The following is a 24,651-nucleotide window of genomic DNA, read 5'->3' on the forward strand; positions in this document are numbered from 1 at the left end:
ACTGGAGGATATGCCTGCCCAACTACTGTCTTTAGCCTCTGTCTGACTTTGACATAAAACAATTTTGGCTAAGACAAATCAAAGTGCTGGCTGTCAAGAAAACCTCTTAGAACTAGTTTCCTTATCTCTCTTAGAATAATTTTTTTTTTAGTTGTACTACCATACTCAGCTGGCTATGTAACTGAAATGTGTAAATAAAGGGCAACAGACTACTCTTAGCCATTATGTGATCAAGCATCTTTTAATATTTCTATTGACAAGCATTGTAGAACATAACCAGAGTGAACAGTATATACTTGGAGTCTCTTTGTGCACTGATAAGTTTGAGTCACTGAAGTACTAGTTCAAGGAAAAATATTGGCATTTTGATTTCATTTTCAGTTGAGCAGATGGATGCAAAGTGATCACAGGCTAGGACGTGTTCCAATAGTGCCAAATTCTAATCAAAACCAAGATTGTGCATTAGTAGCCAAGGTTGAGGCAAACAATTGTTCTGTATCATACACAGAAAGCAAATAGTATTGAACAGAAAGTTTGGTCAACAAACTAGTTTTACTTATTTAATATTCTCATTGCTAATAATTTAATAGGCACAACAGTACCAGTAAGCATATGAACTTTAAAATGCACAGTTGCCACAGACAGTTGACTTGAATACAGTAATAATGTTTGGTAGCAGACTTAGAGACGACTTTTAGATTCTTCCACTCTTAAGTGATTTTGTAATTCCTGATCACCTAGTCATGCACTGGAAAGGAATTCCACAGCAGTCTCCTTCTCTTCAGTTAACTCTTTAGCAGTCAGATCCATCTTCTCACGAGAAAAATCATTAATAGGAAGACCCTCAACAAACTTCCAGGTCTTGTCCTGTTTGGGAAAGAGTCCGTATGATGACAAGCATCATTCAGTCTGCACAAAGCTAACTTTGCAGTGTAAGCACTACAGGGAATTAAGCATCAACTTTGAAGAGGATTTTGAGTTTGGCTAATTTGGAACTTAGCTTGCTCAAAATGAAATGCAACATTGAGTTAGTATAGTGATTAGTGTTGTTCACCACCACAAAAAAAAAAATCTATTTTACTTCAGTTATAAAGACCTGAACTTGTAAAACAGCTAAGAGTAAGACTGCTTCCTAAAAAGCAGCCTACATGGTCAGAGACAAAGCTTACGGCCTTAAAAACTGCATCAGGTAGAAATGAATTTTGTTTTCAGATACAGGATTCCATCAGCAGTAGCTAGTCATGACAGACTCTGCTTTTTTATCAGTATTTATTTGACAACAACTACTACAAAATGGTGTATAATGGTCCCTTCTGTGAAAGGCTGCTAAAGGCTCACCTCCCAGCAACTGCAGTCCAATAAGAAAAGCACTAGTGTTGACAAGCTCATATGACATGTCAGCTAGATCTTACAGAAGATACTTAGTCTTAATTATGGTCTAGTTACCTTAATTACAACAGGGAATGAATATAGCAAATCTTCAGGAACACCATAAGAATTGCCATCAGAAATGACTCCCATGGAAACAAATTCCCCCTGGAAAACAGAAGAGTCAGGGACAAGTAAATTTTCACTGCTAGAAGCAAGCAAATTTTAAGCTTTTATTTATTTATACACACACACACACACAGCATTTCCTATGACACTTTATTCCAGAAAAACTGATTCTTCCCTCCTCACACATACATTGAGGTCAAAGACACTGGCATTAATCAAAGCATTAGGCAAACAAGCACTTACTCAAGTGCTACATCTTACCGCTGGAGTGCCAAACCAGATGTCCCTCACATGATCACAGATAGCTTTGGCAGCTGACATCGCACTGGACAGCTTCCTAGCCTTGATAACAGCTGCTCCACGTTGCTGAACAGTCTGCAGGTAAAGGAGAAGAAACAAAAAACAAAAAGAAAACCTTTAAATTGTTAAGCAGCAAAACCATGGCTTGGTCTAGATGCTGTTAGTAAATGCCATGAGGAAAGACCACCTTACAAACTTTATTTAACTTAATCAGTCAAGATACAGTTCTATCAGTAAATGAACAGGGCATGCAACCCAGAAAATACAATTAGAAGAGTCTGGCCAAGTCAGACCATAATGGAATATTTCAGAGGCTTAGTCAGTCCTCAGTACCTACTTTATAGCTAGCAGCCTAACTTCTCTCATAAGCTACCAGATCTTTCAAGCATGGACCATCAGGATAATAGATACAGGTCCATAGTAACAAAGTTTGTAGAGCAACACTGGGAATTTATTTTTTTAGCTAAATAGCAAAGTGAACTACTTGCTAGTCTCCATCCTACAATATTTAATGCATACAATTTGTTTAATGCCTGAAGATGGTTGAAACTAACTCCCTGTGCTCAAGACTGTATTTAAGAATTGCACTTAGAATCAGAATAGCTGCTGAAATTTTAGTAGGTTTTTTGTTTTGTTTTTTTTTTAATAAATTTTGGTAAGGCTCTATGCAAACCAGATTCCAACCTTGAAAGGAGCAATTATGAAATCTCCTTGTCCTAGGCAGACCACTCTAGCATAGACCAGCATTACAATGTACCTAGATGTACCTGCCTCCTGCCACATGAGGAGGAACAGAACCAAGAACATGCCAACGAGAAACTCCTATAACAGGTTCTCACTTACTGTCTGGCTCATGAACTTTGGTTGTCAGCGTACAACCATTTTTTCTACAGAGCAAAGCATAGACTGGAGTAAGCTGTATCTAAAGACAAGATAGGAAGCAAGACAGAGTATGGGCAGATGACAAAATACATCCTCTGTCCCAAACTAAGTGCATCTTGGCTAGGAAGTAGTACCCGATTATCAGCATGCTGTTAACATTGCAATACCAAGTTAAGTATGTCTGCTTGGAATAACATTCACCAGTGGCTTTAGTAATCCCGTTTCCCTTTATATTGCAGGGAAGTAGGCTGTGTTCTTGATCAGTCACTACCTTTGTTTATTTTACTACCTTTATTTATTACTACCTTACATTAAAACATTTGCACATGTTTTCTAGATTTTTAAGACTGTTTTTAAGAAATGCTACTGGAAAGGCCATAGATTTAGACTTAGAAAGGGGGGTGGGGGGCGCTCGGCTTTTTTTTGGTGCTGGGGAGGGGAGCAGCATTGGGGAGGAGTGATGATCTTTCTAACTTCATCTACAAAGCTCCCAAGAAAAACTCATTAAAGTGAATTGTTGGTGGTGCTTGTGTATCAGATCATGGGTTACGACTAAGCTAAGATCAACATTATTTTCACTGAATATTTTTAGCATTCTAAATGGATTTTTCTAGAATATTTACATAAGTTTCATAATGCCTTAAATTTTTCAACAGCAAATAACAGATAGAAGCAAGTCTTCTGAAGATAATTTATTCTAGTGAGATAGGAAGAGCTGCTTCACTAAGTCTGTTAGTTACATAGTTTACAATACTTTTTTTTTTTTAAATGAATTTAAGAGAAAACAGAAGCACAGAAAGATCATTAAAAAAACAGGATATTACCAGGATAAAGTCTCCCTTCAGCCAGCTGTCATCTTTTATAGCTTCATAAACTCCAACTTCCTTTCCTTTCACATTCACCTTTGCATGGTTAACATCTGGATATTGAGTGGAGGAGTGGTTCCCCCAGATGATGACATTCTTCACATCATTAGCAGTCACACCAAGTTTCAGAGCAATCTAATAGGAAATTAAGAAAATGTAGATTCTATTAAATTCAGCTTCTCAAATCATGGTTTCTTTGAAAGCATTGTTCTGTTTCTATTTAGCAGAGACATCAGGAAACATTCTGCCTTGAACAGGTTCTTTTTACCTGAGATTTAGCTCTGTTGTGATCCAGGCGAGTTAAACAGCTGAAGTTTTCCTTTGGTATTGAGGGGGCTGACTTTGAAGCAATCAGGCAGTTAGTATTTGCTGGATTCCCAACTACCACAACCTAAAGAAGAAAACAAAGGGGAAAGCAGATGTGGAAAGATGAAGAAGCAAAAAGAAGTCAATATTTAGTCAAACTGCTATTTCTGCAAAATCACTTCCTTAATTGAAATATAGAAAAAAATCAGTATATAAGCCATGGCTTTGCCTTCACAGAAATTGTCAAGAAGTTAAGTTTTCTAAATCCCTTGCTGTCTTCAAGATTGTTCTAGGTGTGTGTTTATAGTTGCTGAATCTTCTGTAAGTGTGCAAAAAATACTTTCTAGCTAGGCATTTTCTTTATAATATTGGCATTCAAACATGAATGAGAATAGGATTTTTAAGAAGATCCACATTACTGACTCACAGCCTGGCTTCAATCCCCATGCTACTAGATACAGGGAAAGAACAATACACACACTAGTCAGTCCACAGTGCATCAGCCATCACCTTATAGAAGGTTGCTCGGCTGTCATATATATATATATATATATATATATAATTGCTTTATAATTAACAAGAAGGCCAGAACAGTTGCTTATCTCAATGTTCATAGGCAGTTTAAAGTAAAGTACCATGCCTGAACTTAGATCAATTTATTACTATGGGCAGCCGATTTTATTCTTCCTTCATCTACTAATGTGCCTCAAATGATTAACATCCAACTCCATATAATCTCAGTCACACAAACTAATCTACAAACCTCCCTTTGTATTTCCCTTTTAAAAATAAATTCAGTTAATTTTCCATTACTCTGCAATAGTTACATTGATAGTTTTTATTCCAACTGTATAAAGAAGCAAACAAGTCTTTAGAATCAGTAGGAAGTTCATCAGCAGAGGAAGTAGACATTAAAAAGTCAGTTATAAAGCACAGTCAGAGGCTGGGTCTGAGATTAAGAGCAGTAGGAGAGCAGCCACATGATCCCATTAACTGTGCTGAAGGAATCAGAGAGAACAATTAAAAGCTTCCAATGCTGCATTAAAGACCAAGACCCAAACAACCTAAACAAAGCCTATTTTTTGTGCAACTGTAATTCCATATTGATACTGAAGTTAAGGGTCATTATGTTAAAGCCACAGATGCATACCAAGTAGGAAATTTCATGTGGATAATTTAGTTCTCCCAGCTAAGACAGATAATAAGCAGAAGGCTACTTTTTTTTTTTTTTTTTTTTTTTTTTTAAGAACTGCTGAACAGCTTCAGAGAATCTGTGGAATATAGGATACAATGCAAGATTCACCTTCTGTCAGTGAATGAATTTAGGACTAAATCATCTACATATTTAAGCTATTATATCTCATCAAGCCCCAGAGAATATTCCACATTCAAGATTAAAGGAATGTATGCACAGAATAGGATCATACTTAAGCAGCATCATTCTACAATGTATTCTTTACATAACTCAAAAAAGAGTTGGCTTTTAAAATTCAGTTTCTATATTCACCTTGACAGTCTTTTTGGCATACTTGTCCAAGGCTGCACCCTGAGACTTGAAAATTTTCACATTTGCTTTGAGTAAATCCTTTCTCTCCATGCCCTCTCTTCTTGGCATGGAGCCAACCAGAATTGCTATGTCAAGATCTTTGAATGCAACTTCCTCCTTGTCTGTTGAAATGACCTCTAAGAAAAGGAAAGGGGAAAAAAAAAACAAGTAAGATAAATACTTATGGCAAAATGTTAATGGGATTATTCTTTGGCTCATAAATAGTATATAATCTGATCTGACATCAGCAACACCTCCCCCTTCCAAAAATAGTAAGTATAGTCATTTGGCCCTAACTCCACAGATCAAATATTTATCAGTAGTCAGTTCTTTGTTTTGCTATACAAATATTTATCTAAAGCTTTAAATATAAATTCTGAAAACACAGGAGAAAGGCCTATGTGAAAAGACACCTTTTCTCTCTCCCTCTTCAAATATATATACACGTGCATGTGTGTGTACATATGTTCTTCATTAATATTTAGTGGCAAGTACCAACACAAGTGAAATTTTTCTCTCCCCTTAAAAACACTTCAAACTGAAGAAGTACATTAGTGTGTACAAGTGCATGAGTTGGAAACTGTACATTTTTCAAGTAACTAATAACTTCAGTAGCATCTACTGACTTCCTTTCTTGCACTTCACTAGACTATAAGAACTTAGCTTGATAACATGATGACTGATGAGCTATTTCTCTGTGTCTTTTTTCATAGGGCATTTCTAAAGACTTAAGATTTTTCATTTAGTAAAAGCATGTGGGCATATCCAAAGATTCAAAGTTATTTTACCACTACACCAAAATACAATATATACGGACAATTATCTGACAATTTGTTGTATGTGCTGACAACCCAGAATTAGATGATAAAAGCCAAAACTTAGACATCTACAGTTCTAATAAAGCTCATTATTTGGAGAGGCAACATTATTCGTAGTTTGCAGACTAAGTTTAATTAATTTATCTTCCATAAAATAGGAAACCAAGAAAGGATCTCTATAATATCCTTCTGCCTAACACCAGCTGCAGCAATACAGAAGTCGAACAGTTGTATTAGAACATATTTTAGATACAAGAAAAATTTTGGCCACCTCTCAGCAGTGGTAGAGCACAATCCTGCAGCTCCATCACTACACCTTCCAATACAGTCATCATGGGAGTGATATCCAGCAGCACAAGAACAAGAGGCTGTAAAGAAAAGAATGGCTTAGTTTGAATTGGGCTTACAGTCATCTGCTTTTAAACAGAATTTGTCTTGTTACCTGCTAGAAACAGTTATCTTGTGTAAGGGGTAGCAACTTAAAATCCATTTACAAAAAACTGAAAAATTTCAGCACGACTAACAACTGAAACCTTGCACAACATAGAGCAAGACTCCATTTTTCCACTCAAAGAATAAGTTACTTGCATATTGGTAAACCATTTTGAAAACCTACAAGAAAAGAAGTCTCTTCGGGACTGCAGTCCTGACATTAGTTCATTCATTACTGCGTAGCAGAGACAAGCGATAACCCAGCGTGGCAGTTACCTGTTCTTTGCCGAAGACATCTCCCTTGGCAATGCTGTAGAGCAGGGAGTAAGCAATCTGCCCAGCAGCTCCAGTCACCAGGACTCTGACTGGTTCAGCCTGTAAGAGAGTATAACCAAGACTTATCCACTGTTACACAGTACAGTGTCACCCTATTTGAGAGCTGTAAAAATTAATGGTTACTACAGAAATAGGGTTAAAAGTATTTACTCTGGATGAAAGCATGTGCTCAGATGTGGAACAGGGCCAGCTCCTAGGATCCTGTTTCTATTCTGCTGGAACCACCAGCAACTCCTACTTGTCTTCAACAGAAACAGACCACACCTGCAAAAATGTACTAACAAGAAGTGCTCCTGGAAAAGCTTCCAAAATGCCATGAATTAAAATTCATTTGCCCTTTTCTCTTTAAAAAAAAGCTTGGATTCCTTTAAACATCAACGTCTTTTTAGCATAAGCACTTACAACATGCACCCACTTATTGGATTATACCATGACTTCTGTACTTCAAATTTACTATGCAAGTTTTACAGGCTGTCATGTTTTGCCAGTTTTCAGATTCTTACAATACCGAGGGCTGTTTTTGTTATGCATTTTGAATGCTTACTTGCCAGCAAGGACTTACTGAATGCCATAAGCCAAGGAATCTAGCGGACTTAAAATTACTGCCTCACTGAACTGTTACACAGCAATTTAACAAATCCATGGACAAAAGCTAGGGTCTATATTTGTCTATAACGTAACGTCCATAATATAACTGCCCATTACCAAACTGACCCAGAATTCCAAAAGACTGGGAAAAGACTATGCCAACACATTGCTATATTGCAAATGGGGAGGGGGGGGGAGTGTCTTACTCTGTAGCAAAAGTCTATTTTGTTATTCAGAACCAAGACTTTGGAAACACTACAGATTAGTTAATAGTAGCAAAACAAAGCCTGCCAAGGGATATTCATAATCCAATACTTGGTAAGCCTGCTTTTTGCATGCCCCTTTTTTCCTAGATGCAATAGGGCCAGGGCAGATTGTGCTAAAACACACACAAGGGGGCTCTGACTAGTCTGCTGGAATTCCATGCTCACTTTCTGCAGATAATTACAAGATGATCATTTGAGTTATTGAAAAAGATATTTTCCATATTCAATTATCTATTAAATGATTAAACTGCATAGTGTGCTACGTTCTAAAGAGTGTAGCTGACAGACCAAAGGCAGTTACTACTGCTTTTTGCCCAGCATTGGTGAGGTTGCAGCTGGAATACTGAGTCCATTTTTGGGACCTCCAGTTTTAGAGGGATGTTAAAAAACCAGACAGGATCCAGTGGAGCATTACTTAGATGGTCAGGAGCCTTGAGCACAGTCTGGAAAGGCAGAGGACACAGGGAGACCCAACAGCAGCCTACTGCTACTTCAAGGAGGGTTACAAAGGTGATATTGCCACAGATTGCAGCTTGGGAGGTTCTGCTTGAAGAGAGAAAAATTCTTGACTAATGTGGTACTACAGCACTGGAACAGGTTACCCAGAGTTTGTACAATCTCCATCTTTGGAGCTTCTCAAGGCTCAGAAAACCAAAACCTGGATGGCCTGAAGGCATAGCTGACCTGATCTAGTGTTGGCAAAAGTCTTGATACCAGGCTGGACTGGACAACCTCCAGACTCAGAGCAAGAGGTCAGACTAGATGACCTCTAGAGATCCCTTTCAACCACCATTCCTGACATTGGTATTTATTGGAAAATTACTTTTGGATTTGAATGTATTTTCTCTGAAGTATTCACCATCCAAGCACAGCTGCATCAGGCTAGTATTAGATAATCATAAAAATGAGGCCACCTAGAAGCTACTTTGTTATACACTAAGTAAAATAACAGCATAAGTGATGAAGTTAAATTATTGAACTCTCAAATTTAGAACTCAGTGTGATTTTGTCTACATTACCAGAATGATTCTTAAAATATTTGATTAAATAACTACCAGTTACGGTGTTGAACTGCATTATTCCTTTGGAATCTGTCCTACTGGGAGTCTCACCTCTCAAGTCTTGCCAAAACTAAGCGAGGAGGGGGAAGAGCAGCAGACAAAGAATTCTTGCCATTTTAAAATCTCAAAACTTATTCACTACTTTACACTAGATGCTCTCTAGAATAGTGAGCTCTACTTGAGATTACACTACTCTAGATTAGAGAAGTTATATCCTACACATTCATTGAAATATCTGAATGATAAGCAGCACAGACTACAGATGCATATCAGATTTTAAAGAACACTTTTTAGTGTGTTGCTAAGGAGAATCTATATATTACCAAAGTAAATGGAATAATGAATAGTCTTTTGAGACAGCTAATCATATTAGTTTGGAAAATAAGTACTGGAAAGTTATTGTGTTGCAAAAACTTGGCCTGGGTAAAATCCCTTATCAGTAGCATATAAAAAGTGATCCCATGCTAAGCATGCTGTTCCAGAACTCATGGAGATAACAGCAGAACACATTTTCTTCCAATTACATAGTATCTGAAATCAATTGAATTTGACACTCCAGGATTTCTGGTGAAGTGGAAAGAGGCCTTGAAAAATGTTGACTCCTGAGTTGCAAAGGAGAAAGGGTCTATCTAATGTAGTATTTCTTGTAATGTCACAAGAGGGGAAAAAAAGTCAACCAGAACTTTCTTCTATATGCACTTTAATCTGTGATTTATACATAAACAATTTCCTGTATGGTTAAGTCTTTAGCACAGCAACATAAAGAGGAAAGAAAGGAAGATGGAAAGAAAAGAGGTAAGACTATTTTTACCGAGACAGACTTAACATTTAGCCTTGTTAAGAAAAAAAATTTAGTTGTGAGTCAGCTCAGCCTTCTCCAAAAGTTATGTTTGCTTAGCACCATCCCTCCTGTCCTCCTCCCCCTTTTTTGAAACGGAGCAGGGAGGAAGAGACATGATGGCTGAAGGAGTGAGCATTACTATCTACTTGTTTTGTTTTTTCTCTCCAAGCTTTCAGTACATTGGCTTCCCCCTCCCCCCTTCCAAAAACAAACAATTAGTATCAACGAAATTTTCATACTGTCTTTTGATTCCAGAAGCTGGATTAACAACTCAGAAATGTTGCATTTCTTACAAAAACAAAAGACATCTAATTCCCCCTAGAAAATTTAACTTACATCATACATAAGAACTGGTATCATTGAGCATCTCAGGATACTTTTGGAGGGAAGGAACCTAAAGAAGCACTTAGCTCTCAAGCTGACAGTGTCCCTATAACAGGCAAATTCTTTCTCTCCCTCACAGAGGTTTCATGCATTCATGTTCAGGCACTTTAAACCATGACTTGGCTCCTACATGGGGCTTCGATAAGAATGCTTTCATGCTCTGGTAACTACAGAGGTTACCTTTACTAACAGTCAGGTGTAAATGAACTACAGGATAAATTAAACCAAACTGAATTATATGGTTTCAAAGCCTCCCCCTCTTTGCATATGTCAAATATATAGTTAAAAAAAAGTTTTAAGAGACAGAGTAAAGACAATGATAAAAAGGAGGGGGGGGAAAAGAGAAGTGAGCACTGCATTCCTAGATATCTTATTCCCCTTAATTCTGACGCATTTTCCTCCCTAAATTATCATAGATAAGAGTAGACCTTCTAATATCAAATGATGAAATTGTGGGTTTAATGACTTTTTTGGTTTGTTTGTTTGTTTTGGCTTAAGAACTCAGTGACTAAATTATCTCTGTGATTACTGCTGGTAGTAGCAGACCTAAAATATTTGAACCATGCATGACAATAGTACTACACCGTAGAACAGGTCTTATAAAAAGCTGACTATGCTTCAGGAGGTTACAAAGGTTAGTAAGAGTAATATTAAAGTAACCCACAATCTATCAGGAGATGTGGGTATCAAAAGTTCTATGTCCAATCTACACAAGTGATAGACTTTGCATTACTACTTACAGTTAGAAAAGACTTCTATAAACATAATTACTACTAAACTTTATGTTTATAGAATGCCATCATTTTAACATTATTACAGAACATTAAAGTCAACCAAGCTACCTTGCTTGACAAGAATGCTTTGTTTACTACTGAGCTTAGTTAAACCGTATTTCCTCAGAAATTTAGAGCCTGCCTAACAAGCTTTCCCTTTGTCCCTCCCACTTTACAATAAGGATGCACTGACAACAAAAGTATTTGAAAATGCAGTAGAAAGTACTGGCAAGATAGCTGTGCGCTTTAGTAACCCCAGCAGCACTACAGTTCATAGACAGAATTCCAAAGGAATTCTTTCCTTAAGAAATGACCTTCAGAAAGGTGCCCTTACAAAACTTTTTCCATTTCATTTAGCTAGTAGCAATTACATCAAGAGACACGTGATTTTGTTTCAGAAGTTTAATGCCTTTCCACAATACTGAATGCATAATTAGAATACAGAAAATAAGATAAAAACAATGACATTCTAAAAAACCTGGTCATTAAAGTAACATTTTCAACCAGAATTTCTCTTGAGGACCAGCAAATTCATGGTAGTCAATGTTCTGAAAGCGCAAATCCAAAATAAAGCTTGCCGTCTTGTGGTCACCCCTGAGGATCCATATTTCGGATAGAAATAAGAGTGCAAAATTAGCGTAATTAAGGTTTACAGATTGAGGTGCTTAGCTTTTAGGCTATAGTTAAAATTAATTAGATAAGTTTTAAGGCACACAAGTATCTTCTCTACAGCAAAGCACCAAAAGCAAAGTAAGTGTCTGAATAACAGGGTATAAAGTCTGGAAGAAAGATGCAGATGTTTTCATGATTATAGAAAGAAGCAGGGTCTCTGTGCACAACTTTGCAAGTGTGCGTATATATCCACACACAAACAGGCAGTAGTCACATGCTGCAGAAGACCAAAGTACTTCTGTTCATCTGTATAACCTCAAGAGAGATCCAGAGGGACTCCTTGGCACTTTGGGGGATCTACATGAATAGTTTGACTTCTGATGGCAAGCAGGGATGAAACAGAGGGGGGAAAACATTTTGCAGGCATTTTCCCTTGAGGTAACTAACACAGAAAACAATTACACCCAGAACCTTTAAAATCAGATGACATTCAGGAACAAGCATTCACATATTCTTGAAGGCAAAGTTATAAGCTATGGGCCTCAACCAGAGCTGGGGTTTTAGGAAAGGTGTACATAAGTCATTGAAGGGCAGCAGCAGGCTGCAAGGCACCGCTTCACCAAGGTAAACCGAGCAGGTGCGCAAGCAAGGAAAACCTCCCCGAGGGGCCTCCCGCAAATCGGCAGCATTTTCCCCACACCTGTTATCTGAATTTATCTGAGGGAGAGAAGAGGCTGAGAAGCAGCAGGCCTGTGTGTCGGGGGCCGACGCTGACCTCCCCTTAGCCCAAGGATGGAGGAAGGTCACCTCAGAGCGGCCTCGGCGGGGGCAGAGGAGACCGCAGAGCCCCGGGCCAGCGCCGCTTGAACGGAGAGCGGAATAAGGCACGGGGCGCCCTTCCCGCCGGTACCAAGCAGGCCTTCAAGGCACTGCCCGGGCCTTGCGGCGGTGCCGCGGCCTGGAGCCCGAGGAAAGAGCCCCCAGGTGCGGCGCCCGCAGCCGCCGCAGCGGCGGCCTCAGCGCCAACGGCCCGCGGGGGGGGGCCGGCGCCATTACGGAGCTCCTTCTCCCCGAGGGGAGACCCCCCGCCCCGACCAGGGGACACAGCCCAGGGTCACCCCGTCCCAACTGCCCCCCCAACGAGGCGCCCTCGCCCCGGGGAGGACCCCCGGCTGGGGAAGAAAGGCGACGCGCACGGGAGCGGAGCGCGGTACCGACCATGGCTAAGACAAGCAGCAGGTCCGACAGCCTCGAGGTCACCTCTAAAGTGCGACTGCAACGGCGACAGCGCTGCGCTAAGGTACACCGGAGGGGCGGGGCGCGCCCTCCCCGCGCAGCTGCCTGGGGATTGTAGTCGCCGCTCCCGCCCCCTAGGCAACCCCTTGCCCATCGGAACTACAACTCCCAGCGTGCCTCGGGGCACGCCTGCCTGGCCCCCGCACGCTATTGGCGGGGGTACCCGCCCCCCCGTCTCCATTCATTGAAGCGCAGAGCCCGTCCGCAGCGCTCCGAGAGCAGCTCTGCTCATTCCCGCTAGGGGGCAACACGCAGCAAATTCCGCTGCGCATGCGTTCATGGGAACTGAGGGCGAGGGGTCTGCGGCAGCGCCGCTGTTTCGGATTGCGCATGCGCCCGGCGAAGGACATACGGGACGCGTGTTATGCGCAGGGCCCCAGTCGGAGCGGGAAGGAATGCGCATGCGCGCAAGAGGAACCGCGGGCTGGAGCCGTTGAGCGCCGTAAGAGTACGTAGCCCTTGCGCGTGCGCAGGCGACGGTGCTTCTTTGGTTGCTAGGTGACGGGGGGGGAAACGGAGAGGGCGCGCGCGTGGGCGAGGCGCCCGGGACCGGCTGTTGCGGCGGTAACGCTCCCCGCGCCGCCGCCTGCTGCTCTCCCCCCGCCCCGTCTCCTCGCAGCGCTCGGTGGGTTCGGGTGCGCGGCCTGGCCGTGCCCTTCCCCGGGGTGGGCGTCCCGGCCGCGCCGTTTCCGCCCGGGGGAGCGGGAGGGCCCCGGCGGAGCGCGCTGCGCCCGGCCCGCGCCCCGCTGCGCCCGCCCGCGCCCCGCTGCGCAGCCGTTAGGCAGCGCCAACCGCTTCGGGGAGGCTGCGGGGCAGCGGGCTGCTGCCCTCCTCAGGCCCTCCCCCGCGCCGGGTGGGGGGCGCCGCCCCTCCCCGGTGTTTTGTACTGCTGACTGAAAAAAGCTGTTTTGGTCTGTGCCTGAACTCAGGTTAATACTGGCATAACTTCATCAGTAAAAAATACAGATTCTTAAACTATGGTGATATGCTGTAAAAGAGAGTGTCAAATGGCACAATTGTTTAGTTATTTCCTCAGATCTTGATTTCTAATGAACAGGGTTCCTTGCACAGGACAAGTCCTGTTATTTAGTTAAGTCTTTCCCTTGTCCAAGCATTCTTCAGCAGGTTTGGTTTTTAGTCTTAAATTTTTTCTGTTTTTCTAATTTTCTTTCTTTCTAGTCCTTATGGTTGAAAAAAAATATTAAAAATCTAGACAGATTATAAACTGATACAACTTCTTCAGACAGAAATAAGAAGTTCCTCCTGTAGGGCAATGTGTGTAAAACATAAATAGTTATGCTTACCATGTAAGGTGTTTGCATTTAGCAAGTCTGCTTGCTTATCGTGGTTATGTCACGTTTCTAAACTTCCTGTGGCTTGACTGAGTCTGTGCTGAACCTCTGACATCTTCTATAGTGTAGCAAACTGCTGTGTCAGAACTGAAAATGTGTAGTCACACTTTGTTTATTTTAAATCTCACAGTACTGAATGCTATACTGATTTATACCAGTTAATAAACATGCATTTCTAATATAAAATGAAGATGTTACCGAAGTTCCAGTGTGGGGATGAATTTGACGGCCAAATAGCCACACAGTTGAGGTCTAGCTTTCTGTGAAGTGTATAGAAGCTTGGTAAGTAGAAGGGAGCTTATTATCCAGTCAGGCTTGCAGTATATCCGAAGACATTTAGTGACTAACCTTGTTCACACCCTAAAGTTGTACAGACTTAATTAACACCCATTTAGGATTTAAATTTGTGCAAAATCTTTTATGGGCCCACATAAGGTAATTTCCACTCAGCATAATCAGTTCAATTTAAAACAGTTTTTAACTAAATCAGGGTAAGCATGTTGTAAACTGATTTGTGTGTGTCAACACAGCAGCTTGTATAGGTTTAATGGATTTCAATTAAGCCAGTAGAACTTTCTTCTATAGGTAAGGACTGAATTGTTCTGAAATTGGTGTAATTAAAGAAAACACTACAGTTAATACTCGAGATGTGTTAATCTCTATCTTTTGGGGATTAAGTATTATTTTTGAAGGCAACTAGTAGTTTTGAAGGGTATTCTTCCAGAGTTCTTGCTTTTGTTTATATTTTAAAATGAATTGTTTTCTGTTAACAGCTGGCTGTGTTCTTTAACTGTATTTTGGATGGGATTTTCTTTCTCTTCATTGCCAGCTGCGGAAATTGATGAGTTTTTAAGGTAAGTTTTTACATTCAGTTTCCAATTATTTGGGAAGTTATCTTTTTATTGCCTCCATTCGTGCACAGTATGATTTTTCTTTTATCTCATGCATTTGCTTACCATTTTTGTAACAAAAATGTGTCTTCTATAGCTAAGTCCATGTGATATAAGTAACCTTAAAAAATATTTAATACTATCTAAAAATTAGCTATATAATTGCCAGTCTCAATCCTAGAAATAATAGAACTGGAGCAGTTTTGGAAGTCTCTTCTGGGTTTTGAGCCAATGGAAAAATAAGTGATTTTTTTAGAAGCAGAACATTACAAAATACTACTGAAATGCGATAAAGAGGGTCAAAAACATATTTCTGAAAGTATGTGAGAAATCTGTAATAGTGTTTAAAAAAACACTTTTTATATACTTTATATATAAAAGCAAGAACTCTATATAAGCTAGAACAATAAAAATCTTAATTTAGAAAACAAAAATAGTTCGGTTTTCAGGAAGAATTGATTTTTTAATAAAGATTTTTTTTATATTCCTAGTTCTCATGTTCAAAACTAGGTTTCTTGCTGTTTATTTTTAAACTTCAGTTAATGTGAGACTGCATAGCATTAAACAGTATGAAGAAACACATGCATCTAGAAATTCTGCTTATAACCTTGATTTTTTTTTGTGGCATTTCAGAAAATGCATTTCTCTTTAAGAGAATTTTATCTTCTTTCTGTGGAACTGGTTTCATTTTATCCTGTTGCTTCATTTTTAGTTCTTAATGATTTTGTCAGGTGTTTACATAATTAGTGGTAGTCAGTCCTTCATTAATCAGTTTATACAACCTTTAATATGTTTTTAATAGGTAGATAGGTTGACATAAAACATTCTGTACTCATCTGTCTGCTATGAAGAGACACAAATGATTCATACTTATAACATCAATTAGTAATCTTTATGAACTATTCATAAGTCGAATCTTAATAAAAAATGCAACCAGAATGTTCTTTTTTTGTTATTAAGTAGGTTAATGGTACAAATACCTACTACATTTTTGGCAACGTACACTTCAACCGTTAAGGCCTCTGTTGCTGTCCCTGTGTAGGTAGAGCTGATGTGGTGGCCTGATACTCACAGGCCTCCTGTGCCTTGAGCGCAGTTCAGGTGTGTTTTCTATTGCAGGGCCACATCACTGGCAAGGGGTTGTGTTAGCACAGAGGTTTGATAGTAACTCCATAATGAAACAAAGCTGAGGGACTCTGGAAGAGCTATCATCACCTACCAGCTCTATTCTGAGAGGAATCACTTCCCCTAGTTCCTCCAGATATAGGGTATGGAATCCTTTTAAAAAAAGACACGCACACAACGCTACACACACACACACACGCACACACACACACACACACTTTGGTGTATTGGTTGTAAAGTCTTTAAGATTGGTCATCCCTGAATTACTAGGAAGAGAAGAGAACAGAAGAATTGTGTTCCCAGTGTATGAGAAATAGTCTTACTGGATTTTGTTCTGTTACCTCAATGCAAATCTGCCTTTTTTTGGTGAAGCAGACACTTGTGGCAACAATCTGTGGGTTTTCCACTTCCCTAAGGTCAATGTGTGGAGGAGGCTGATTATGTTTTGTAACTCTTGAGTGAGTCAGGAATATCTTCCCATGGTAGGTGGACTGAGGGGAAAGATGGTAGAGATTTTCACAAAAAAACATCTTTGGGAGATGGGAAATGGAGAGGGGAGGAGCCAAAGCATGCTTTGCAAATAGGAAAATGGCATGAGCACTGCAGAAAGTGCTTATATGTATGCTGTCTGGCTGTTCTGCTAAGCAGTTTTCCAGGCTAGAGAGCTATATGTGCATTAGTAATTAAAACTGCCCATCTGTAGTTTGGACATCATGGATTCAACAATTAAGTATTTGAAGTGCTTGCATTAAAGCAAATGTAAAGATGTTTTTTCTTCCCATGGAGATTGGGTAAAAAATGAGCCAATTTCCTTGAGAAATGCGAGTTGCCAATTAAAATCTGACAAGAAGGATGTGAGATTAGGGATTGGCAAAAAAGAATGGCAGTTTTCCATTGATCACAAGAAACAGTACGATTCCTTGATTCTTTTGATCTTTGGATTGGTATGAAATTGATGTGTTTATATAATGGGTTTCCAAGGCATCTTCATAACATTACTATTTATAAGAAATTTGAATGAAGGTTGTCAAATTATACCTGCCTGTTTTAATATGTTGCTGTTGAGTAAAACCAGCAGGTTAATGGAAACATTAGTTGAAAGCATATGAGTAACTGAAAATCTAGTGTATTTAAAAACATCTGTTTTGTAATAACAAGATAATTCTTAGTCTTCATTCCATTTTTTCTTGTTTTATAAAGTCTAGTTGTAAAAGTGTTTCTCATTTGCTGGTGTGTTTTTAACCCAGTCAGAAGAGGTATGTGGGTATTCTAATGAAGAAATGATCAGTGTAACAAGTAAAAGTCTACAAAAACGAACGTCGAAATCTGAAGGTTAAGATTAGTTGATTACAACAGTTAAAAACAAACAAACAAAAACAAAAAAACCACCAGACTTAAATAAATATTTTGCTGAGGGCCTTGTAAGTTTCTTAAAACGCAGTAAGTGTTTAGTCAAGTGACATAACAATTTTATTGAAAATAAATATTTACTTTTTCTTTTAAATAACTTTCTTTTGCACCTGTTCAGGTATTTAAAATTTTTGTATCTTTTTTTTCTCCTGATAACCAAGGAATAACTTTTGATACTGTTTTGCTAAGAGAACTTACCAGCCCTAGTGATTACTTTTCATTTTTTAGACTCTGTGTAGGTGGTTGAATCCATCTGCTTCCTTCCTCTACCCTGTCTATATCAAAATGACAGAGGGATACTCTTCTTTACCAAACCTGTAGCATAACTACAAGTGCTGTTCTCATTAAGGTCATTTCTATGAATTACAGTCACATATTTTGCTTCAAATATTTCAGCTTGGTTTACAGTATCTGTTGGTACCTGTTTCTATATTTTCACAGAACTAAATTGTTTAATAGTTACCATTATGTGGATTGAATTTCTCTCTCTCTCCCTCCCTCCCTCCTTCTCTCTGTCTCCCTCGCCCACTCCTTCCCCTCCTCCTTTTTTTGAAAGTATTGAATGACCATTCCATTCTAATTTTAAAGAAAATATCAACAGGTATTTAGATCTGAAAAGGGAGAATGATGGCTTATGATCTCGACTCTTTAAAGTTAATTATTTAAAAATTAACCCTTTATAAAAAAGGAAAATACTGATACGTTTGTAAGGAAATAAAGTCAGTCATTACTTTTTATCTTAAAGAACTGCATTATTAATATGTGAAAGATAAATTTTTAAAACATGAACAAGTTTCAGAGCAAACTAAACACTGTTTCCTGGATGAGTTTTTTTCTGCTTCTTCACAGATTCATTTTGTTATCTGGTTTCGTTTTGGAAACTTTACCCAAATGGATTTTGAAATGGCAGAAGAGTCTATGGGTGGCTCTAATGTTGCTTATAGTACTGTCCATATTCGGTATTTTTATTTATGTGTGAGGAGAGGAAGAATTCCTTTTGCTCACATAAATGCAAGTACTCAACTTCTGCACGTGCTTACATAGAATCAGTTGCCCCTATAAGGTTAAATTCTCCCCATCTCTTAGTAAAAGTGAATATAAAAATTGAAGCAAAGCCCACAAATCCAGCCATGTGGAGGCTAGTGGGCATACCCATGCTACATAAATTTGAGTTTCTTGTGGCTCCAAAATATACATACATACATTTTTGTTGTTTTTTTCAGTTCAGGGTGTCCACAGTAACAAGGGTTATGTTGGAACGAACATGAGAATGGTGTTCTTATGGCATGACACTGAGGACATGTGTTATAAACTTTTGGGCACAGCAGAAGGGCATTTAGAGTTGCCTTGCCTGGCTGGAACAGTGTTGAGGAAGTGTTTTGTTTGAACTCATGGTGAGCATCCTGTCTGTCTGACACTGTCTTCCAAACCTTTCCAAGGGAGAATTAGTTGGCTTGTTACAGGACACACGTGACAGAAAAGAAAGTAGCTGCCTGTTTGGATGAAGGAAGCTTCTCCGTAAGTAATCAAGCAAAAAGACTCTTGATTCTAGTTTGTTTTTTCTAGTTGGCTTCTAGAATGATACAGCTATGTGTCTTTCTTAGATTTAATTTGCCACCTGCTCTTAACTGCATTGAGTAACCATGGTAATGCATTAATACATGTATGGCAAAAAAATTGGATCTTAATTGGATAAAAGCCTTTTGAAATATTTTGAGTCTTATTGGAAAGACGTTACTCTAGAGTATAGTAGAATGTATTTTTAATATAGGCAAACCCATGTACATTTATTTCATGACAGGTAATCCCATTTATTTACAATAATGGACCAGATACTGTTTTTTCCAAGTTGCACACTGTCTGGCTTAAAAGAACATGAAGCATTGCTATGAAATGGCCTTTTCCTTTTATAACTCTCTGACATACAGGGTCTAGCCTCTGTGTATTAGCCAAGAGAGCTAGAAATACACTGCAGTTAAATTATGGGTTTGAATCTCCAGGTGGTGCTTGAATTCATGGTTGAAGACTGTAGAAATTAATTTTGCTAAAGCAAGAAACAACAGGACATTAAGCTACTATGCCAGCTTTAGATACACGCTTCAAAAAATTTTTGCTGCTCAGCATTATTCAGTAATCTTTAACTCAAATTGCAGGAAAATATTTGAAATTCCATTCTAACAATATCCAACAGAGAATATTAAAGAAGCATTAAATTTCAAATGCCTGAGGGAAAATGTTCTTTTGCAACACTGTGGGCATTTGGATCCCTCTAGTATATGCAGTATTATAGTCTAATATTATGCTTTATTTGGTCTAAAATGAAAGCCCAATTTTAATTCCATCTCCAAAAACTTGGTATACTGCAGTGAAAAATAATTTATTTGAATGTTGTTTTTTAATACATTGCAACTAACTTTAAATCTTTCTCATATAAGACTCCCACTATGGCTTTCTGTAATCTAACTCTTTCATTATAACTTCAGATATACTCCTAAGGACTTATCCCAATGCTTTCACTGCTCATCTACAAGTTGTAAGATCCTAAACTTGCCACAGAAGCTTTTTCCCGTTCTATGCAATTTTTCACTTAATAAGACAAAACTTTTGTATTTTAGAATATCTTTGTAAATATATGAAATACAGAAACAGAAGATGAATACACTCATGAGAGGTAGGTAATATGCAAAGAAAATGTGGTTCAAAGATATATCTACGCAATTCTGGGATGGTTAGTTTGGCAAACCCATTGATGGACTTATCTTAAAAAAGTGCTAATAAAACCTTTCTGTTTTTATAGTCTATATATGCCAGATTTTATAGCACAGCTATTTGAGTAGCGAGTCCACAGCTTACAGATTCTGAGGAAAGAATAGAATAGTAATTCTAAAAGTTTTATAAAACCTCTAGCATAAATATAGTTCTTACTATACGATTAGGTATCTCAGTGTCTGACAGAGTAAGAGCAAGTGCTATGTTTCTGTTGGAAAATTAAGATCCACACTCCTCAGAGAAACAGTGGATTTTTTCCTGTAACCAAGTGTTTTCCTGTTTGTACTTTTGACTGACACAGGCATAAGTAGTGTCTGAGAAAATGTCAATATGTAATATTTTATACTTGTTTAGAGTTGTATGACAGGCAATTTTTTTTTTTTTAACAATAGCGGGCCAGTTGCCTGTGAAATTGTACCAATGTGACTTGCCTAACAAATCAGATGGCAGGGGAACCTAGTTGAAAGACTTACTTTTAGAAACTGCAGAGAGAATTTGAAAGAACAGTGTACTCAAGATGATCAAGATTTGTGATAAACGCACTTTAATAAATAGTTTTGTATTTTATCCTGTGGTTATCATGACTATGAGTGTAGGTATTCACATATCCTGCATACATTAATCTGTTTGTACAATGTAGCCGGCTGGGACCTAAATTAGAGAAACTTCATTCACAATACCATTAGTTTAACTGTAATGTGACACTCAGTTCTTGCTAAATTCATCTCATTGTTTTCCCTGATGAAGCCTACTGGAGTATCGCAGCCCTACTGCGAGATCTGCTGTCTCCGCTGGGAGCTCCACTGTAACGCTGGTGGACCCCAGATTGCCTGCTGAGGCCCTATTCACGGGCTCTGAATAACCACGTACCTTTTAATGGAAGCTGGTTTTGTCTCAGGCCTGCTGAAGGATGGTGGGTTGACTGTTTTTTCCATCATGCTCATTCTCAGGTGGAATTGAATCTCTGTGCAGTTGTGTTCCCAAACTTTTGTGCAAGTAGAGTGAGACCCTGTCTTGCAGATGCAATTGCCATTCTGTATATGCTGAAAGATAATTATCTATTTGAATTCACCTCTTGGAAAGCAAGAGCATCCACCCCTTGGGGCAATAAAGCCTTCTTGGCATCCAAATTTTGGAAGCAACCAAACTCTTAAGGAATGTGCTTTTAGAGAATATTCAGCATTTTTGGAGGAAAATAAGGTAGTTTTGAAACTGCTGAGACTGTCTTCCCTTACAAATGAAAGACTCATAAAATGCATTAGAAATATGTGTTGAAAGAGTAAGCCTATATGGACTTCAAAATTGGTTTTATTATACAACTTTATTTTCAATTTTATCGTCATAAACATTTTGTGTAATTATATTTCTTTGTTAATAGCTATATTAAATGACCTTCCTTTAAATCATTAAAAAAGTGTTAAGTATTGAGAAACGCAAAAGCAAATGCAAAGCTTAATGTGCAACTGTGTGAAGCTATTTGGACCATCTTTCTCACCTATGCTGTTTATTTAACCAGATGCTTACCAATTCACTCTTCTGCCCATTTTTTCTGATGACTTGATCAGATGAAGTGATTGTAATGCCATTAGTTGCCTACACCTTGCTGCTTTTATAATGTCCTGTGGCTTGTTGATCAAAGCAGAATGATGAAGGGGCAGTCCTTCTGTGACAGTCTGTAGATCATTACATGTGAGGAAGAAGAACATTGTTTTTTAAGTGTTGGTAATTTTTAGATACTGTGTTATCGTGCAAATAATTAATACATTCGAACTGAAACAAAATTCTTTGTAATGTCAGTGTATGGGGTACAGCTTGATACAATTTGTGTGATAGCTCAGATAGTTCATTGCACACTGTGCTGTCAAAGTCCTGTGCCTGTTAAGAGTCCTGTCAACTTCATTACAGTTTCAGGTGGCTACAAAGATCTTTTCATGTGGAATCCAGTGCAAGACTGATACTGGGAAATTCATAACACAATGTTATTCATGTGTTAAAATACAAAATTCAGATGGTTAATGAAACAGTGGCATTGGTGTCAGTTCCACATGAATAAGAACTTATTCCTATTTGATTTCAAAATAACTTTGTTACTTGATATTTAATCAAAGGCAAATTAAATATTTAGATTTCATAAAGATCTGGCTGGACTAGTTTCTTTAGCATCTGTTAGTCATGATGTTTAGCTTTATCTCCTTTCTTCTTCTTTTGCTCAGATGTTTTTTTTCCTTCCTGGGAATAATTTTTTATATATGACATGAGAAAGCCCCAAAGTGGCTTTTTCCTTCTCTGCTTTGCAATCTATGAAGTTGTATTCCTATTCAGTACATGATTTAGCAAATTGACTGCACTGCTGTCAATGTTTGTTTTCTGAATCTAGTTGACAAAGCTTTGTCAAACATTCATTTCTAGTGCATAGCTAAAATTCATTGTGGTGACCTTGAAGTTGTATAAAATATGCCAGTGGTTGAACATTCCTTAAAAGGTGGCCTAGAAAATATGCCACCTATACTGTCAATGAATAGATGCCAACTTCAGCATCAATTTTTTAGAAATATGTGCTGTGCTGAGGTATTAGTCACTCTGAATTCAAGGTTATGAGAGCGTAGAAGTTGCTTAGAGCTGCCGGAGTGGCATACCTGTGAAGGTGCTGCTGCTTGTTTTTTCAGGTGTTATGCTATGAATTTTAAAACTCCCTAGTCATGGAGGAGCTGCAGTAAATGTCATACTGTAATTGAGGCCATGTAAGATATTTATTCTGTGTTTATTTTTAACTTCATTTCTTTTTAAATCTCTTTTCTGGGACCAAAGAAATGTTATCACTGTGAGAGGAAATAATGCACCATTTGATGAATGGGGTAAGGAGAGAGAAGAATGAAAATTCTGCAGCTTTTTCTTATTTATATAATAAGAAAAAATATATATAAATATATAAACATATATATATGTAACAATTGTCATCTATTTCATGGATTAGTGTGAAGATTATGCTGTTAGCCTTCTCCTGCTGAAGTGGAGAGGGATAATGATAATGGTGAAAATATTGCTGCTTACCTTAACATGTGAAGGCTGATGAAAATGATGCATAAATGTGCATAGCAGCAGCCATGACTTTAATTTGAGCAAGCCCAACTGAGACAAAGATTTTGGGAAGAATCATCTACAGAAATACGTGAAAAGGCCCTTACTATTATATCAGTTTTGTGGAAAAGACTTGTATAAAATAAATCATTTCCCTCTTCTTCCCCCAACTGAAGCAGTATATACCATTTATTGGTTTTGTTTTGCACTGCCAGTAATGTGGAAGATTGAACTTCTGTGGATGAGTTAATTTAATGATATCCTTTACAGTTGTGGAAATTGAAAGAGCCAAATGTTACACCTAAATAGAATGGTCAGACATGGCTCTTGCTTGCGAGATCTTTCCAAATTGCTTGGAATTAATGCACTTTTGAATAATGTCCTTAATAAATGATAAATCCTGGACATTGTTTAAAAAAAAAAGGCAAATATGATCTTTGTGATTGAAATCTTATGCCGAAGTTTGTAAAGGATAAAAATAATCCCTGTGGAATGCATGGAATTACAGAATTACAAACACGAGGACTGAGACATTAACTAGTTATAGATGCTCAAGCTTATAAAAGATAGTCAAAATGTGCATTTTAACAGCATTGCAGACTTAGCATCACAAAAGGGCTTTTTTTTTTTGCTTTTCATGGCAAAATGTGGCTCCGATGTCAACCCACAGTAGTGTACTTTGTTGTTGAATTTCACTTTTTTCAAATTATCTTTAAAAAAACTTTTTTAATTTTTGAAAACCCACAAAAGCAAGAATTTTGCCAGTGATGGGCTAGTATATTAAAGGCATCTTTGCATGGATTATCTGCAGAGTTGTTACCAGGTAAGAGTCAGGCTGTTTGCCCATTGCCATTGTTTGCATTACACAGGCATTGCATAATGTACATTATACATTTGGAGTCAAATGAGAAATGGGTTGGTGGGGGGAGTTGGTCAAACTGTGAAATAATGGATAATTAAAAGACATGCAGGATGCAGAGAACTTAAACTTGAAGGACATGAACACACCACTTGAAATCATCTGTCCAACTGTTTGTTGTTCCTTTCATTTCAATATTTCTTTTTGTGTGGCAGTAAGGTAAAAATGAAGCTTCTTTGAAAGCTGGGATGCCCTCTTCGGGGAAGGGAAGAGAGAGAGCATGCATCATTTTGGTGGTGGTTAATAATTTGGGGCTGCCAAACCAATGGTATTCACACTGACATCCTGTCTTTTCAAACAATGA

General features: G+C 38.4%; 2 protein-coding genes across 2 annotated transcripts in view; one reads left to right on the top strand and one right to left on the bottom strand.

The window, feature by feature from the left end:
- Window positions 1-215: 215 nt before the first annotated feature.
- MDH1 (malate dehydrogenase 1) lies at window positions 216-12,834 on the bottom strand. Its single transcript, XM_026080746.1, has 9 exons — window positions 12,727-12,834; window positions 6,924-7,022; window positions 6,487-6,583; window positions 5,359-5,534; window positions 3,814-3,936; window positions 3,504-3,680; window positions 1,759-1,872; window positions 1,447-1,536; window positions 216-867 (listed from the first exon to the last, which is right to left on the bottom strand). The coding sequence occupies exons 1-9, from the start codon at window positions 12,727-12,729 to the stop codon at window positions 742-744; spliced, it is 1,005 nt and encodes a 334-aa protein (XP_025936531.1). The 5' UTR covers window positions 12,730-12,834; the 3' UTR covers window positions 216-741.
- Window positions 12,835-14,365: 1,531 nt separating this feature from the next.
- Window positions 14,366-24,651, top strand: part of WDPCP (WD repeat containing planar cell polarity effector) — a 109,489-nt gene continuing 99,203 nt past the window's right edge. Inside the window, exons 1-2 of the mRNA XM_026080667.1 lie at window positions 14,366-14,438; window positions 14,930-15,010. The gene's annotated coding sequence lies outside the window, so the exon portion shown is untranslated. The remainder of the gene's footprint in view (window positions 14,439-14,929; window positions 15,011-24,651) is intronic.

This window comes from Apteryx rowi, unplaced genomic scaffold, assembly GCF_003343035.1.
Source record: "Apteryx rowi isolate R43461 unplaced genomic scaffold, aptRow1 scaffold_53, whole genome shotgun sequence".
NCBI classification, from domain to species: domain Eukaryota; kingdom Metazoa; phylum Chordata; class Aves; order Apterygiformes; family Apterygidae; genus Apteryx; species Apteryx rowi.

Bases quoted from the DNA above. Each gene is read 5' to 3' on its own strand.
- MDH1 (XM_026080746.1), bottom strand. The intron at 6,584-6,923 runs GTAACTGCCACG...TTTTCTTTACAG, and splicing joins ATGTCTTCGGCAAAGAACAG to CCTCTTGTTCTTGTGCTGCT. The intron at 868-1,446 runs GTAACTAGACCA...TTTCCCAAACAG, and splicing joins CATTCCCTGTTGTAATTAAG to GACAAGACCTGGAAGTTTGT.